Here is a 14628-nt window from a genome sequence, read left to right as displayed (position 1 = left end):
CATGATAATTTATAATGATATTAATTAATTGGATAAAATAAATGAGAAATAAACGAGAAGATTAACTCGAATATAATATATAACCGAAATTACATATGCGTTATCGGTATATGAATTTTAGCAAAGTTATATTATCACGGATTAATTATCTCCACATAAGAGATTTTCATTCTAGCAAAATAACACCATTATGTTTCTTGATATGTATTAAACGATATGTATATGAAAGCAATCTTATTACGGAATAATAAACTGGCTTGTTATTGGTCTATATGATATTGCGAAATTATATCAAAATTTTTGCAATAAAAGATATTAAAAAATGAAAAATATTAAATTAACAAACTATGTTAGATACAATGAATGTTTTCAGAGCGATCGAATATCTGAAATATTCAAAAAGAAATGTGAATTAAAGAAAAGAAACGCATTGGTCAGCAAAATTGAAAGCCAAAAGTGGTGGCGATCAGTTGTGGTTCTTTGGTAGCTGAATTTTAATTATACAATTTTTATAAACAATACGAGCGATATTTGCATAACGTGAATTATTCGACTTTTTTTTTTGTTTTTTTTTTTTTATAATAACATAATAACGTGAAGATTTTTTATTTTTTTATGTCATTAATACACCTGCGAATCTCTACGAAACCACGCGATTTCTAAATACTATGTTTAGTTATAGAATATGATCTGTTGAATTGTATTCTTTTGTTGTTGTTAAAGGAAAAAAAAGCGAAAAAAAAGAAACAAAGAAAAGAAATTTAAACGAGTCAATTATTACATCTAGGAAAGATTATTCGTAAGCGTGTGCTTTCCTGCGTGTTTCTATATCGTCTCTAACGCTTTCTCGAAATCTCACTTTCTATCACTATCACGTTTCTATGGTAAAGGTTACACAAAGCGTAGATTTTCCAAAGTACTATATATGAATAAAAATAATTAAATAATGAAAGAAAGGAGAAAGAAAGGAAAGTTTTATAAGTTGAGAAGATTTTTCATGCGTTATTATCAAGCTTTCGATCGTTTATTCGAATCAAATGGAATTTAATGTAAAGCGTAACGAGGGTGAGATCTCGTTGCATTGTATAAACGTTATCTCATATTAATATCTATCTCTGGGTGGGATCGTGGTTTATCTATTGCAAAAGATTCCGAGAGCGTTCTCACAAGAAAGATTTCGTCATTTGAGGAGCCTCACCCTCGCGCGTCCGCCTGCCTGCACACGCTTTGGCATCATTTAGAAGATGAAACGAGGCGAGGCAAGGCGATGTCTTCTTTTCCGTTTTAAAGTACCTATCACAAGAGAGAGAAAGAGAGAGAGAGAGAGAGAGAGAGAGAGAGAAAGAGAGAGAAAAAGAGAGAGAAGAAAAGTGGAACGCGAATCGTTGTGCGTATCGAAAGGCAAACACAATTGTGAGAAATGCTTTTAAACGAGAAAGTGAAAGATAGAACAACCTTCTTTGCAATATTTCCTTTTTTAAATAAAAGATTTTAACGTCTTGTAATATTTTGATCGATTTTATAGTTGTATAAAATATTATATATACATATATATATATATATATATATATATATATATATATATATATATATATTCTAATTATTTTTAATGAATATTTATTCCGTATTAATTAATCTCGATTTTTTTTTGATAAAAACTAATTTTTTAACCATTCATTTAAATAATAATTGTCGATGACATTACAAAATAAAGATTCGAAAAAAACAATATTTCAATAGTTAATCATTAATCGTCAATTTGTATTCTAATAGATATCTTTGATCATGTCTTTTGACGTTAATCAACATACGTTGAATGAGATTACGAATCATTCATTGATATATCTAATGCCTATTGAAATTCAAAGGTACTTGTATGCTTTTGAACACACAATTGATATTGTCAAAGATCAGAATCGTTCCCATAAAAATTTGAATAACGTAAATCGCGAATACGTTGACACAGATATGCATTAAGAAATTACAACTAAAAGTAAGATGATTATAAAGGCGAACATGTTTTTCTGCTTGGGTCATAGTAACAAAGTAACCCGGGTACTTGCCACGCCAGTTTATCTTTCTTCCTTTTCTCTCACACGTTCAATGTGCAAGAAGAATGTTCTTGACTACTGACAATAAGTTCTACTCACGATTCTCTCTCTCTCTTTCTTTCTCTCTCTCTCTTTATCTCTCTATCTTTCTTCCCTTTTTTCCCTCTGTCGTTAGACGATCGCGTAACGTTGCCGTTTCTCTCTAATCTCGAACCTCTAGTCAAAGTTTACGCGTGAAACGAGGTCGTGCGTTCGTTGTCATCATTCGTGTCTTTTCGTTTTTAAACTTTTTTTAACTTTCGTTTGTTCTTTTCTTCATTTTGATATTGTCATATATAAAAATGTAATTTCGTAGAGATTTCAGGTTTCCGTTAATGGCATTTTACACCTGCTCTTTGTTACTATGTATTTTTTCTTTTCTTTTCTTTTTCTCTCTTTTTTTTTTATTTATTTATTTATTTTACTCGTTTTTTTTCCTTTTTTTCCTTTCGACAATTATAAAAAAAGAGATTAAAATATTAAGAGAAAAAGCGTCGCGACTCTTGCTATGTCGTTAGTCTCGAGACAAACGAAAAATGCTGATTCCTAGTGAGATAGTTCATTTATTGCTCATATCGCAAATTTCAATTGGTTGACAGGGAGATTATATTCTTTTTCTTTTTTTTTGGAATGTCAACATTCAAATATTTATTATTCTCGCAAATCTCTACTAACCTGATCTAGCATAGATCTTACGACATAGCATTTATGCATAGAGAATTAAATTGATATGATACATTATATTGATATTAAATTGATATGATACATTATATTGAAAAGATAAAAAGAAGAAGTCGAATATTCGCACGATTTGGATTGAAATTTTTGTTCTTCCCTTTTTTTCTTCTTTTTCTTTTTCTTTTATTTTTTTTTTTTCTTTTTTTCTTTTTTTGTCCATTCTATATATTCCCCTCCGTTATCTGTATTTTTGTTTCATATGTAAAATCGATGATTGTAGCTCAAACGAAATCTCCTTCGTTAATAGGTACATATATATGTATGCATGTATATACATCGTATATAGGTCAAGATATTTGTTTCCATTGGCATTAAAACCCATCCTCAATTAATTCTTTAATGCTTGAAAAAAGTACCGTAAGAGATCATCCGAGCTTCGAAATGTCGTTGACGGTCGAATAATCGACCAAGAATATATATATATATATATATATGTATATATATATATATATACGTTCGAACGCATGGATTTTAGGATGAATTGAAGAAAGATGAATGAACAAATGGATTAACTAATGTATGAATGGATGTATGTATGGATGGATGGATGGATGGATGGATGGATGAATGAATGAATGAATGGATGGATGGACGTAAAATTACTTAAGAAGATGAAGAAGGAAAAAAGGTAATAATAACGATGGTAGAAAGTAGGAAATTCTACCGACGCCAGAAGTAATATCCGGTAGTATTGGTATCGAACCATCTTCGAAATATTGATAACTCTTGGACATTGCACGTGTTTTTATAACACGATAATTGGGCACGTCTATGTCTACGCGATTGTTGATAAAGTTTTGAAATGAATTGGTAACGCAATAAAAGTTACCGTCCTCGTCAAAAGCAAACGTATCGGGCCATTGCATGTGAATGTGATCCCTTGATATGATCCTTTGACCGGTTGTGAAAGAATTCGATTGTTTGGTATCCCAGGTAGAGACGGCGTCATCGGCGAGAAGACCGAAATAAAGTACACCGGTGGCGGACATTGCCATACCATCGGTTTGGGAGTTCTTTCGGCCAAGTTCTTTGACAAATCGATCTACGTTCTTCGTATTATTTTTTAAAACGGAAGTAGGTAAGGAATAAAGATGAAAGGAGGATATGGGAGAATAATAGACCTGTCTATCCTTGCTGCTTGCCGGTGAAAGTGCTATCCCATCTACGTGAATCGGTAATATTACATGAGTTTTTGCAACCATGAATCCTACGGCCTCGGCTTTAGCCTTCATCGATTCGTGTCTGATCTTCCAAGATGTATTATTCATTAAAGAATAAACAATAATACCAGGATCGACGTTACCATTATCGGTTATATAAGCCATACCGCCATCCTCATGATCTAAAACTATATCGTTGAGGTAGGCCGTGTTACGAGGGGCAACATCTTCTGGGAACTCGTAACTACGAAGTATTTCACCCTTTTTCTCAAGGTCGAGGATAACCAAGCGAGGCTTACACTCGGACTTAACGTCCACGGTCAAGGCAGCGGGCCTTCCAGTGTCGAGTACCCACATTCGGCCTTTCGGATCAATCTCCATACTATGAACCAATTGAAAGGCATTACAATCCCCGACCTTTTGCATATTCCAATTAGGAAAAGCTTCCAACTTCGGTGCCGTATTTCTTTCGATCGGTATCGCCGACGTAACACCCAATGTTACGGGCACACCGTCCTTCCACCTTGGTATCGTTAAATACATTTTATTTTTCCAAAACTTAATACCTGCTATCAAATTGTTCGCTGGTATATAATCGCCCTTTCGAATGGCTAATTGACGCATGTCTTCGGATGGCCAGACCACGTCTATCGTATTCCATTGGAATATCACTTGAAAGGGCTCGTGACACCATCCTACCTTTGTTATCGTTGCCACAGTCGTCAGAATCAAAAATAACAAAGTCAAACCCTTCATTCTGGTTAAGAATTTTTATATTTTTCTTTGAGAGTGTGTAAACTCGTAGTCTCTCTCTCTTTCTCTCTCTCTCTCTCTCTCTCTCTCTCTCTCTCTCTCTCTTTATTTCTTTCTTTACACTTCTATTTTTTTCGTTTCTTCTTCCTCTTCTTCAAAAGATGTCTATTTCCGTAATGCTACTTTGAGAGAGGCGAGAGGTAGTACTATACTACTATAATATTACCAAATTACTGCTAGCTACCGATGTGCTATTTATTCCTGGGCTATTTTCCAACTCTCTCTCTCTCCCTCTCTCACTCTCTCTCTTTCTCTCTCTTTCTCTCTCTGTTTCTCTCTCTGTTTCTCTCTTTTTATTTTTCTCTCTTTATTTTTCTCTCTTTATTTTTCTCTCTTTATTGTCTCTTTATTCGTTTTGGAAAACGAACTCGCATGAGCGTGTTCGTGATCACGATGCGAAGCGAAAGGAAAATTTAAGTATAGCGAAGAGAAGCAAGAAAGAAGAGAAAAAGAAAACGTTAGAACGTTGCGCGCGCGGACACGTTCGCAATTTGACTGACGATGAAAACGAAGAGAAGAGTCAGAGTCGAAGCTGCGCTAGTCTCTCTCTCTCTCTCTCTCTCTCTCTCTCTTTCTCTCTTTCTCTCTCTCTGTTTCTCTTTCTTTCACTCCCTCTCTCGCTCTCTCTCTTTCACTGTGTCTACCGATGCACCCCACTCCAGAGGGACGCGCACGAACGATCAAACGCCGTGAGAAGAAACCAAGGCTATGTGTCAGCTACTACGTCTACGTACACATAGTATTCATCTATTTACCCCTTCCAAACTTAACACTCAACCCTTGCGTTCGGTCTCTTAACCGCGTTTCTTACTTGTATTAAATTTAACGGTTACGTGATACGTGCGTCATTTTGGGAGATTTGTTATAAGAAAAAGAAAAAAAAAAAAGGAAAAGAAAGAAAGAAAGAAAGAAAGAAAGAAAAAAGTTTTATGGTCTTAACAAACCTATCAGATATTTTATCCTCGATATATACATATTTAACAATATTTTTACAAATATTAATTGAATTTCCAATTCACAATACATGAGATTTGTAATTATTTAGATATTTGTTATTTAAGTATACGCGAGGATTTTTGTCTCTCTCTCGATTTGTTTAAAACTTTTCGATTTATCATGATAAGCTGAGATTTAAGCGCGATAAGAAATATAGTTATATAATGTATATTTATATTCTATCGTGGGCCTATTGAATTGTACACGAGTATTCGTGAGTGACGAAATATTGGATTCACCACGACCTCGAGAAATCCTTTAAAAGAATCGTGTAAACGCGGCTATCTCTTTTTGGTAAAGGAAAAAGACAGAGAAAGAGACATTGAGAGAAATAGGAGTGTCTTTGGAACGAGACCATGATTTAAGACCATAGTATTTTTTTTTTTTCGCAAGAACTTTTGCCTTTGAATGTTCCGAACGATTTAATCAAGATGACGACTTGTTCATCTCTCTCTCTCTCTCTCTTTTTTTTTATTGTAGCATGTGTGTATTTGTGTGTGTGTAAGTGAGCGACTGTATTTTTTTATACGCACTGTTGAACATCAGATCAAAAGAATCTAGTTGAAATCGAAATAATATATGAAAGAGAAAAAAAGAGAGAAACAGAAAGTGAGAGAGAGAGAGAGAGAGAGAGAGAGAAAATACAAGGAGTAAATATTTTTGAAAAAAAAGATAGATAAAAGAGAAGATAATCTGATATAAAACTAACATTTTTAATCTTAAACAGTATAAATCCTTAACTGCAATCTCCGTTTCTAGTTAGTCAAACTAAGCTCTAATTCTAAAAGGACAAGATGGATATTTTTAAATGTTGCATCAATTTGACGGACTAGACGTTAATATATGTAACTTCGTACGTATGGCGGCTTCTCTATGCGCAGAAATTTGCACATGCTTATATTACGCAATGAATTACGCTGAAGAATGTTATTTTTTTAGTTTTTTTTTTTTTTTTTAGTTTCGCATGATGGAAATTGACTTATCCGAAATCGTGTCTTTGTACGAAAACAATTATTGTCATATCTCTATTTAGTACATATATATATACACATTTATCTACACATTTTTTAATGTTTTTCTATCTAATATTTAACAAAAGATAGAATAAAATATACGCGGGAATATTTCGAAAGTAAAGAGAGAAAGAGGAAGAGAAAGAGAGAGAGAGAGAAAGAAAGAGACAAAGAAAGAGTGACAATAAGAAAGTAGAAATTAATGTACATATGTATGGTTGTGAAGTCAAAGATGACATTTGACATCCTCGTCGCAATTCTTACTATATAATTCATCAAACATCCGAATGACGAATGACTCATTATCTTACCGTGATTGTTTTCTCGTTAGTAATGTAAAGAATGAATGAGTCAGGAGTATAACTGAACGTGTATGATTTCAATGTGATTTGCATTTTATACGATATAATTATATAAGAAAATTTTATAAACATTTGTTAACATTGAATAACCCTATTTCATTATTTATTACGAATATAAGAAAACAAGGTCATGAAAAACGCTTTTCCTTACGTTTCACGCATACGATATTATCGTAAAGCTTATATAGTATATGCGATCTTAGAAATAAACGATCGATCTCATTAATAAGATTACATCACCTTGGAAAGGAGAATACCTTTTTCGTTTCACGGATTTATTCTATGAGATAGGTTTTCAGTATTAGATCTTTTTTTTTTTTCTTTTTCTTTCTATCCAACCATGCATCATAGAGGATTTTCCTTGACATAGTATTCTTTATAACGTCATACTTGTTCAATAATAGACGTATACATTTACGCACAATAATAGACATTTTCTGTTTATTTTTGTCTATGTTTTCAATGTCTTTGAAATTTTTAAAAAATAAAAAGAAATGAAGAAAGAAAAAAAATATATTAAGGCATGCGAATGCTTTAATGTTTTTCCCTTTATTTTGCATTTCTCTCTCTCTCTCTCTCTCTCTCTCTCTCTCTCTCTCCCACTCTCTCTCTCTCCCTCTCTTTCTCCCTCTCTCTCTCTCTCTCTCTATTGGAATATCGTGTCATATATGAAGAGTTTCAAATTGAATTGACTCTCGCGTGCCTTTATTACTGTTAGAACATTATATTACTTGTCACATGCTCATGAATCAACCGTCATGCAAATAACTCTATTGTTACACCATTTTCGTCAACAAATTTTTTTTTTTTTTTGATGTTAATAGTTATCGTGTCGGAAAAATATTTGTCAGAAAAGAATTTGTCATACTTATATATATGTATGACATACTTATATATATATATATAATATCAAAGAAATTTTATATTTATCATAAATTTCGATTAATAGCTAAATCAACCAACGTCGCATATATACATGAATGAGAGAAATAATATATGTTTTTTAATGTTAAAATTTTTTATTGCTTCGATAGCGTGAGCGGTTAAAAGCAAGTTGCGAATTAGGGACACAGTCCTTGTGTACTCTCTAATTAACTAATGAGAACTCTGAGAGAATGAGCGGGGGAAGAGTGTCAACTAACGACAATTCAACATTCTTTCACGTCTATCAAAAGGATTTTAACCGCTAAAAATGGTACGATAGATTGGTTACAACTGTACTATAAGTACACGTAACTGCGATATATTCGCGGTATAAATATCAATGAGGACCACTTATTAGCATGTTCTGCTAATTTTCTTAGATGTTTCGCACACCGTTTGCTCTTCTTGTTTGTATTGCGCGTACCTGTCTATACATTAAAGAAGAGTTTCAAATTTGTTTGCTCATTTCAAGGTTGTTAGAAATATACACATTAGATTCTCGATAATACGACCTAATTTGTTTAATCAATCCTTTCTGACAATTAAAAATGATAATATTATAACATAAGAAATAATCATTTATACATGTGAATTTTTTTATTTATATTTTTACAATTAATTCACGTGTACCTTTTAATATTGTCGTATTAACAAGATTAACTATTTCTCACGTAGTCAAATTGTCCCTAAAACAATGAATATTTTTAAATAGATAAGATAATCATCATTCGATCAATATTCTTCTTTATCTTGATTTTTTTTTTCCCCCCCAATTAAATTTCAATCCTACTTTCCTTTTGCTTTCACTTTCTTGCATATGTATAATTCATTGATTTATTATAATTAAAGAATGGTGACACCAATATTTGGTATTGAAATATTTCAAATTTCGACCTTGCAATTTGTATTAAGATATAAATATTAAAAACTTCGTCATCGTATAAAATTGATTTGTTGTAATAAGCAAAAAGAAAAGATATTAATATAATATATTAATAAACAATTTTTAAATGGCTTTTTTCTTTTGCTTTTACACTAATCTTTCACCAAGTGTTTTGAATATAAAACATTTGGATTCCTAATGTATATATGATAAATTCATTTTTATCAAATATCATATCTCAGGTATTTTAATAATATAACATTGAAACGAAATCAAACAAGTGTCGTAACTCGATAACGACAAACACAATTAGCACACGTATATAGCAAGTGTTTAGAATGGAAAAGATAAAAGAGTGTGTACATATATATATCTACGTACATACATACATATGTTTTATATTTTAGTGATAAAAATATGCATACATTTAAGTATTTCATTAAGAGAGATTAAAAGTTTCGAATCACGACGAAAATTATGTTAAAATTAGATATAACGTGCATTGTACTTTTTTGTTTCTTGTTTTATGCAATTACACTATCATATGTGTGTATCGAAATAGTGTTCTTAAAATACCGTAATATAAGGGCGGATGCGATTACGTCAGTGGTATTTATTTGTGAGTGTGAAATGTAACTACGTGAATTACGAATATATGTATGTATATATATATATATATATATATATATATATATATATGTGTGTGTGTGTGTGTGTGTATGATGACAATCCGTGACAACTTCGATATCACGTCGTTGACGAGAAACAGTCCGGATGCGTCTATTGCGGTATTCTCGCCTGGATTGACGATGAGTCATTTCTCTTTTGATTTCTTCTCTCTCTCTCTCTCTCTCTCTCTCACCCTCTCTCTCTCACCCTCTCTCTTTCTCTCCCTGTTCGCTTTTTACCTCCCTTTCGATACTTCACATTGTCGACATTTCATCCGCTAAATTGCTGTCATTCGTTTCGTAGCTCATGACCAAGATCTTTGACTCTTTTTATCGTTCAATAAAACTCAATAATAATGAAGTCTTACATAAACTAATTACGAAGATTAATGTTTTATCTATATTTATACTAAATCGTACGATTTTTTCTTATTTTTCTTGATCTTTCAATGTCTACACCATACACACACACACACACATATATATATATATATTATTATTATTATGTTGTGGATTATGAAAAATTTCGATATTAATGATAGACGGAATATTCATTAATTTTCTCTATAGAAACGTATATTTTTTTTCCTTCTTTTTGTTTTCTTCAAAGAACTTTTTTTTGTTCATTATTTAAATGCGCTATGATACCTTTTATATTCGGGAATGAAACGTGTTTAATTTAAAGAACATAAAAGTATACTTGGCATTTAGATGAATGACACACCCTCATATCCGTTTCCCAATGACCTTGCAAAAGTTAGAACCATCGATTCATAATGTAGAAACATTGGATAAAGATAAGAACAGCTTGTGATCGGTTAGTGAATTGAAAATGAAATGAAAACTAACGACGAGCGAATAGATAAGAGTTTTATATAAGAAAGAGAAAGAAAAAGAGAAAAAGGAATACGATGGCTTTGCGTAGATGATCAAAATTGAATGATTATTGGATTTTGTTCCATCTATCTATCCATTTCTCTAATGGATATTCTGATTTTTGACACGCTATTGGCATACTTTTATATAAAGATCGAACAGAATAAATGTTTGTGCAATTCATATTGATTGCAATTGTTATCATTGAGAATCAAAGAAAGTTTAACATTTTCCTCTTTCTCCGAAATTTTATAATCTAATATATCAAATATAATATATTAGATTTTATTCGTACGATTTAAAAATCGATTTGACATAATCTAATCATAATTATACATAAATCGCGATGTTTCATATATTGTAATTAAACTTTCGTATTGTCGTTTGATTTGTATATTAAGATAACGATTTTAACGATTCTTTAAAATGGATACCTTGATAATTGACACACTACAAGAGATTTTTTTTATATATGTACTTAACGAATAGTTAAAGTTTTGAAAGGTTCTTTTTGCAGGCTTTGAAAGCTTCTACTGATAGTAGTTCCCATTCGAAGACTCGTTCGCATTTCTAACATTTTTATTTTGACAGACATTTTCAAGACGCTAATGGACATAGTTATTATGTATGTAAATACTTAGTATATATATATATATATATATATATATATATACACATATATACGTGTGTAGAAAAGAAATAAACAAGTTAAAGCTAAATATCTACGTAATCTCAGGCGTCTCGTACGATCTTGAATCAATATAATAATTTACAAGTAATATACATATATTTACACACACACACACACACATATATATATATATATGTATATAATTTTCGCTTTGTTTTAATTCAATTTATACTTATATATTTTAACTATATCATGCTCGTTTACACATTGCGCACTGAAGCGATATGATCCAATAGGTTCATCATAATCCATTCTACGTTTAACCTTTGTCCCCAGTGGAAGGGATCGGAGGGGATGAAAAACAGGATCTTTTTGAACCTTCAAATCGCCATCGATAAATAGTCTAAGTTTTTATTGAAGAAAATCTAAGGAAGATCTTTTTTATTTTCCTTTCTTTCTCAAGAAATATACCAAAGTAGGTAGGTTGTTAGACATTTAGAAAAAGTATCTATCCAATACGTATAAGGTAAAGATTGTCTATAAATATTTTTCTTATTTCAAAATAATCGAAAAATTTAAAGTGCGCATTTCAAATTACTTCAAATTATCGATCAGTCCGTTCTTTCCAACGAATTAATATCGTAAAAAAGAACCATAAAAAAAATGATATTAGCGTATGTAAAAGAATAGATATTACTTTTGCATCAAAGTATAAAATCCGTTTAGTTGATCGGTACAAAAATGGCCTACGGCGTTATTCCAAACGGCGTTTGACGACCCTATAGTAACATCATTGAAAAATTTGCCATCCTAAATGAAAACGGTTCGCATCGTGGAAGCCCGACAGAAATCAAACGGAACTCGTGCCTTTAATCGCTTAGAAAAGAGAGGTGGGGTCTTTGCAACCGACGGTTACGTATACATATATATATATATATATATATATATATATATATGTATATATATATATAGACATGGCAATGGGGGTTACAAAATAATGAAGGGTAGACCCACCGTTGGTAGTTATGGTAACCATCGATCTATAAAATTTCATCTGGCTGGCACCACGCTGACTTGAATAGGTTACCCATTGGCCTTGAGCCATTGAAGATGTCTCGATTCTTTGTTATGTCCTCTTTTCTTATGGCTTACATAATCACCCCTTTTTAAAAAAAACGTTCGATGAACTCCCATCTCATGTCAATGTTTATTTACAAATAATATTTTCCTTTAGCCTTTTCCCATCTTCATTTATTATCTTCTGAAAATTCTTAAGTGCCCTTTTTTTTTCTCATAGATCATAAATCTATAATTAATATCAATGTAATATGATAAAAAGTGACGAAATTTCGTCGAAAATTCTAATATGGAATTGACCGACTTTGAAAATCTCGAAAAATAAAAGAAAAAAATCGACGAGGTAATACGTGTAGAACAATGAACAATGGTTGATTTTATGGGAAACGACATGGCTCAACGTAAAAATCCATTATCCATGGATTGAATTTCTATGTCAAGTAAAGACTCGAAACGTAGTCCGTATGTCTTATGGATGCGTGAGATGGCAGACGATGCGAACCAGCGGAACCTTGACGCCAACGTGAGAGAGAGAGAAAAAGAGAGAAAAAGAGAGGGATAGAGAGAGCCTAGACTGCTAAGGAATTATCTTGATTCTCAAACGTAATTGGTATGGCGCACGTTTCCTCGATTAAATGTCCTTTCGTCTTTGGCACGTTGAAAGGCACGCGAACGACATACTCACTCGTAGTATTCTCATTAGTATTGCTATTGTGCAATACTAATATGAAAGAACGAGAAAACACGTTGCATCTTTTCTCTCTCTCTCTCTCTCTCTCTCTCTCTCTCATTCTTCTTATTTCCGCTAAAGATTTTATTTACAATTATGTCTTTAGATAGATTAAAATGATTATATAGATATAGCAGATAATTGACATCTCCGCATAATACAAATTAATTTTCTTTTTCTTCTTTTTTTCCCTATTCTTTTTCTTTTTCTTTTTTTTCTTCTTTTTTTTCCCTATTCTTTTTCCTTTTCTTTTTTTTTCTTCTTTTTCTTTTTTTTCTACTTTTTTCTTTTTTTTTTTTTTACGCGATAGCTACGTACTAATCGATGAAACATTCAGATACGCGAACTTGTCATACAACTATCTTCACATTTAATTATTTTATTTTGTTTACTAGCACAAGATAATGTAATCTTGCGTTGCATTAGATTACATTAAAATTTCTTCTACGAGATAAAGTATGTCATGATGAAGCTTCGTGAAATCTCGAGAAATGTTGAAATAGATCTCATCGACGAAATAACACCTGAGACAATATGAGAAATATGAAAATGAAGATCGAAATTAACGAATCAAATATATGATTTTAATTATAATTATTTCTTGTCGAAGAGAACAATAAATCTTTCCCTGTCTCTCTCTCTCTCTCTCTCTCTCTCTCTCTCTCTCTCTCTCTTTCCCTCTCTTTCCCTCTCTCTCCTTCTCTTTTTTATTAGAACAGAAAAAAAGAAAAAAAAAATATATATATATATTACGTTTGCCTTAGCGATGAATAATGCATACTTTATTTTACGTAACATCACAATGCCATAATAGTTAAAGGGTGTGCAGGCGCGTGTTCATCGTATACGTCGCATTAAACAGACGTTAGGCCGATACGAAAAGTACGTGGCTCCAAACGACTCAATTTAACAATTAAGCCACTACGTGGTTTCCTATGGTAAGTACTTAATCTATCGACTTAATACTCCTGTTGGATCATTGACGGTGTTGCTTGTACGTATTTATAGTTGTTTTTTTCAATAATAAGCATTTATTATCATTATTCGAAACAATATAATAGTCGACGTAATCTAATCGAAAAGGAATATCTTCTGATTGATTTTTAATCATTTTTTTTTTTTTTTTTTTTTTTTTTTCATTTATATCGTTACATATACATTTTAACGAACTTTGAAAAATAAAGTAAAAAGAAATAATACGATTCTTTTTATAATAATTTTAATGTTTAAAAACAAAATTACTGAATGAAATTAATATTCAACTTTTCTCCCTCTCTCTCCATCTTTCTCTTTCTGTTTCTTTTCTGAATGTAACATGTAAATAGACAATCCATTGCAACGAAGCGTGTCCGCTCTGTGCATCTAAATGTTCCAGCTAAAATACAAGCTGTTTCCGTCCCACTCGATGCGGACAATGCACCGCACCGCACCGCGCCATGACGGGACATGCGTCCCGTTGCGTAACGCAATCCAAACGATACGTTGTGAAATAAGACCACCGTGGATGCCGCCTACACTCGCTTATGCGATCAATATAATTACAAGATAATTGTTTATTTTGCAAAAAGTTATTCCTGCATAATAAATAATTGTCAAGGTAATAATTTATTGTGGAAAACTTTTTTTTTTTATTTTAACCAACAACTTCAATCGATTATATATGCATT

The 14628-nt window shown here is 31.9% G+C and overlaps 1 protein-coding gene across 1 annotated transcript; it reads right to left on the bottom strand.

The window, feature by feature from the left end:
- Positions 1-2165: 2165 nt before the first annotated feature.
- Positions 2166-5350, bottom strand: LOC124426703 (protein yellow-like). The gene has a single exon (XM_046968739.1). It carries the CDS (start codon positions 4742-4744, stop codon positions 3428-3430), a length of 1317 nt encoding a protein of 438 aa, XP_046824695.1. The 5' UTR covers positions 4745-5350; the 3' UTR covers positions 2166-3427.
- Between the last annotated feature and the right edge of the window lie 9278 nt (positions 5351-14628).

This window comes from Vespa crabro, chromosome 9, assembly GCF_910589235.1.
Source record: "Vespa crabro chromosome 9, iyVesCrab1.2, whole genome shotgun sequence".
Taxonomy (NCBI): Eukaryota; Metazoa; Arthropoda; class Insecta; order Hymenoptera; family Vespidae; genus Vespa; species Vespa crabro.
The sequence above is the reverse complement of the archived record's forward strand: the minus strand, read 5'-3'. Positions and strand labels throughout refer to the sequence as shown.

Excerpts from the sequence above, each read along its gene's own strand:
- LOC124426703 (XM_046968739.1), bottom strand. The coding sequence starts at position 4,744 with ATGAAGGGTTTGACTTTGTTATTTTTGATTCTGACGACTGTGGCAACG.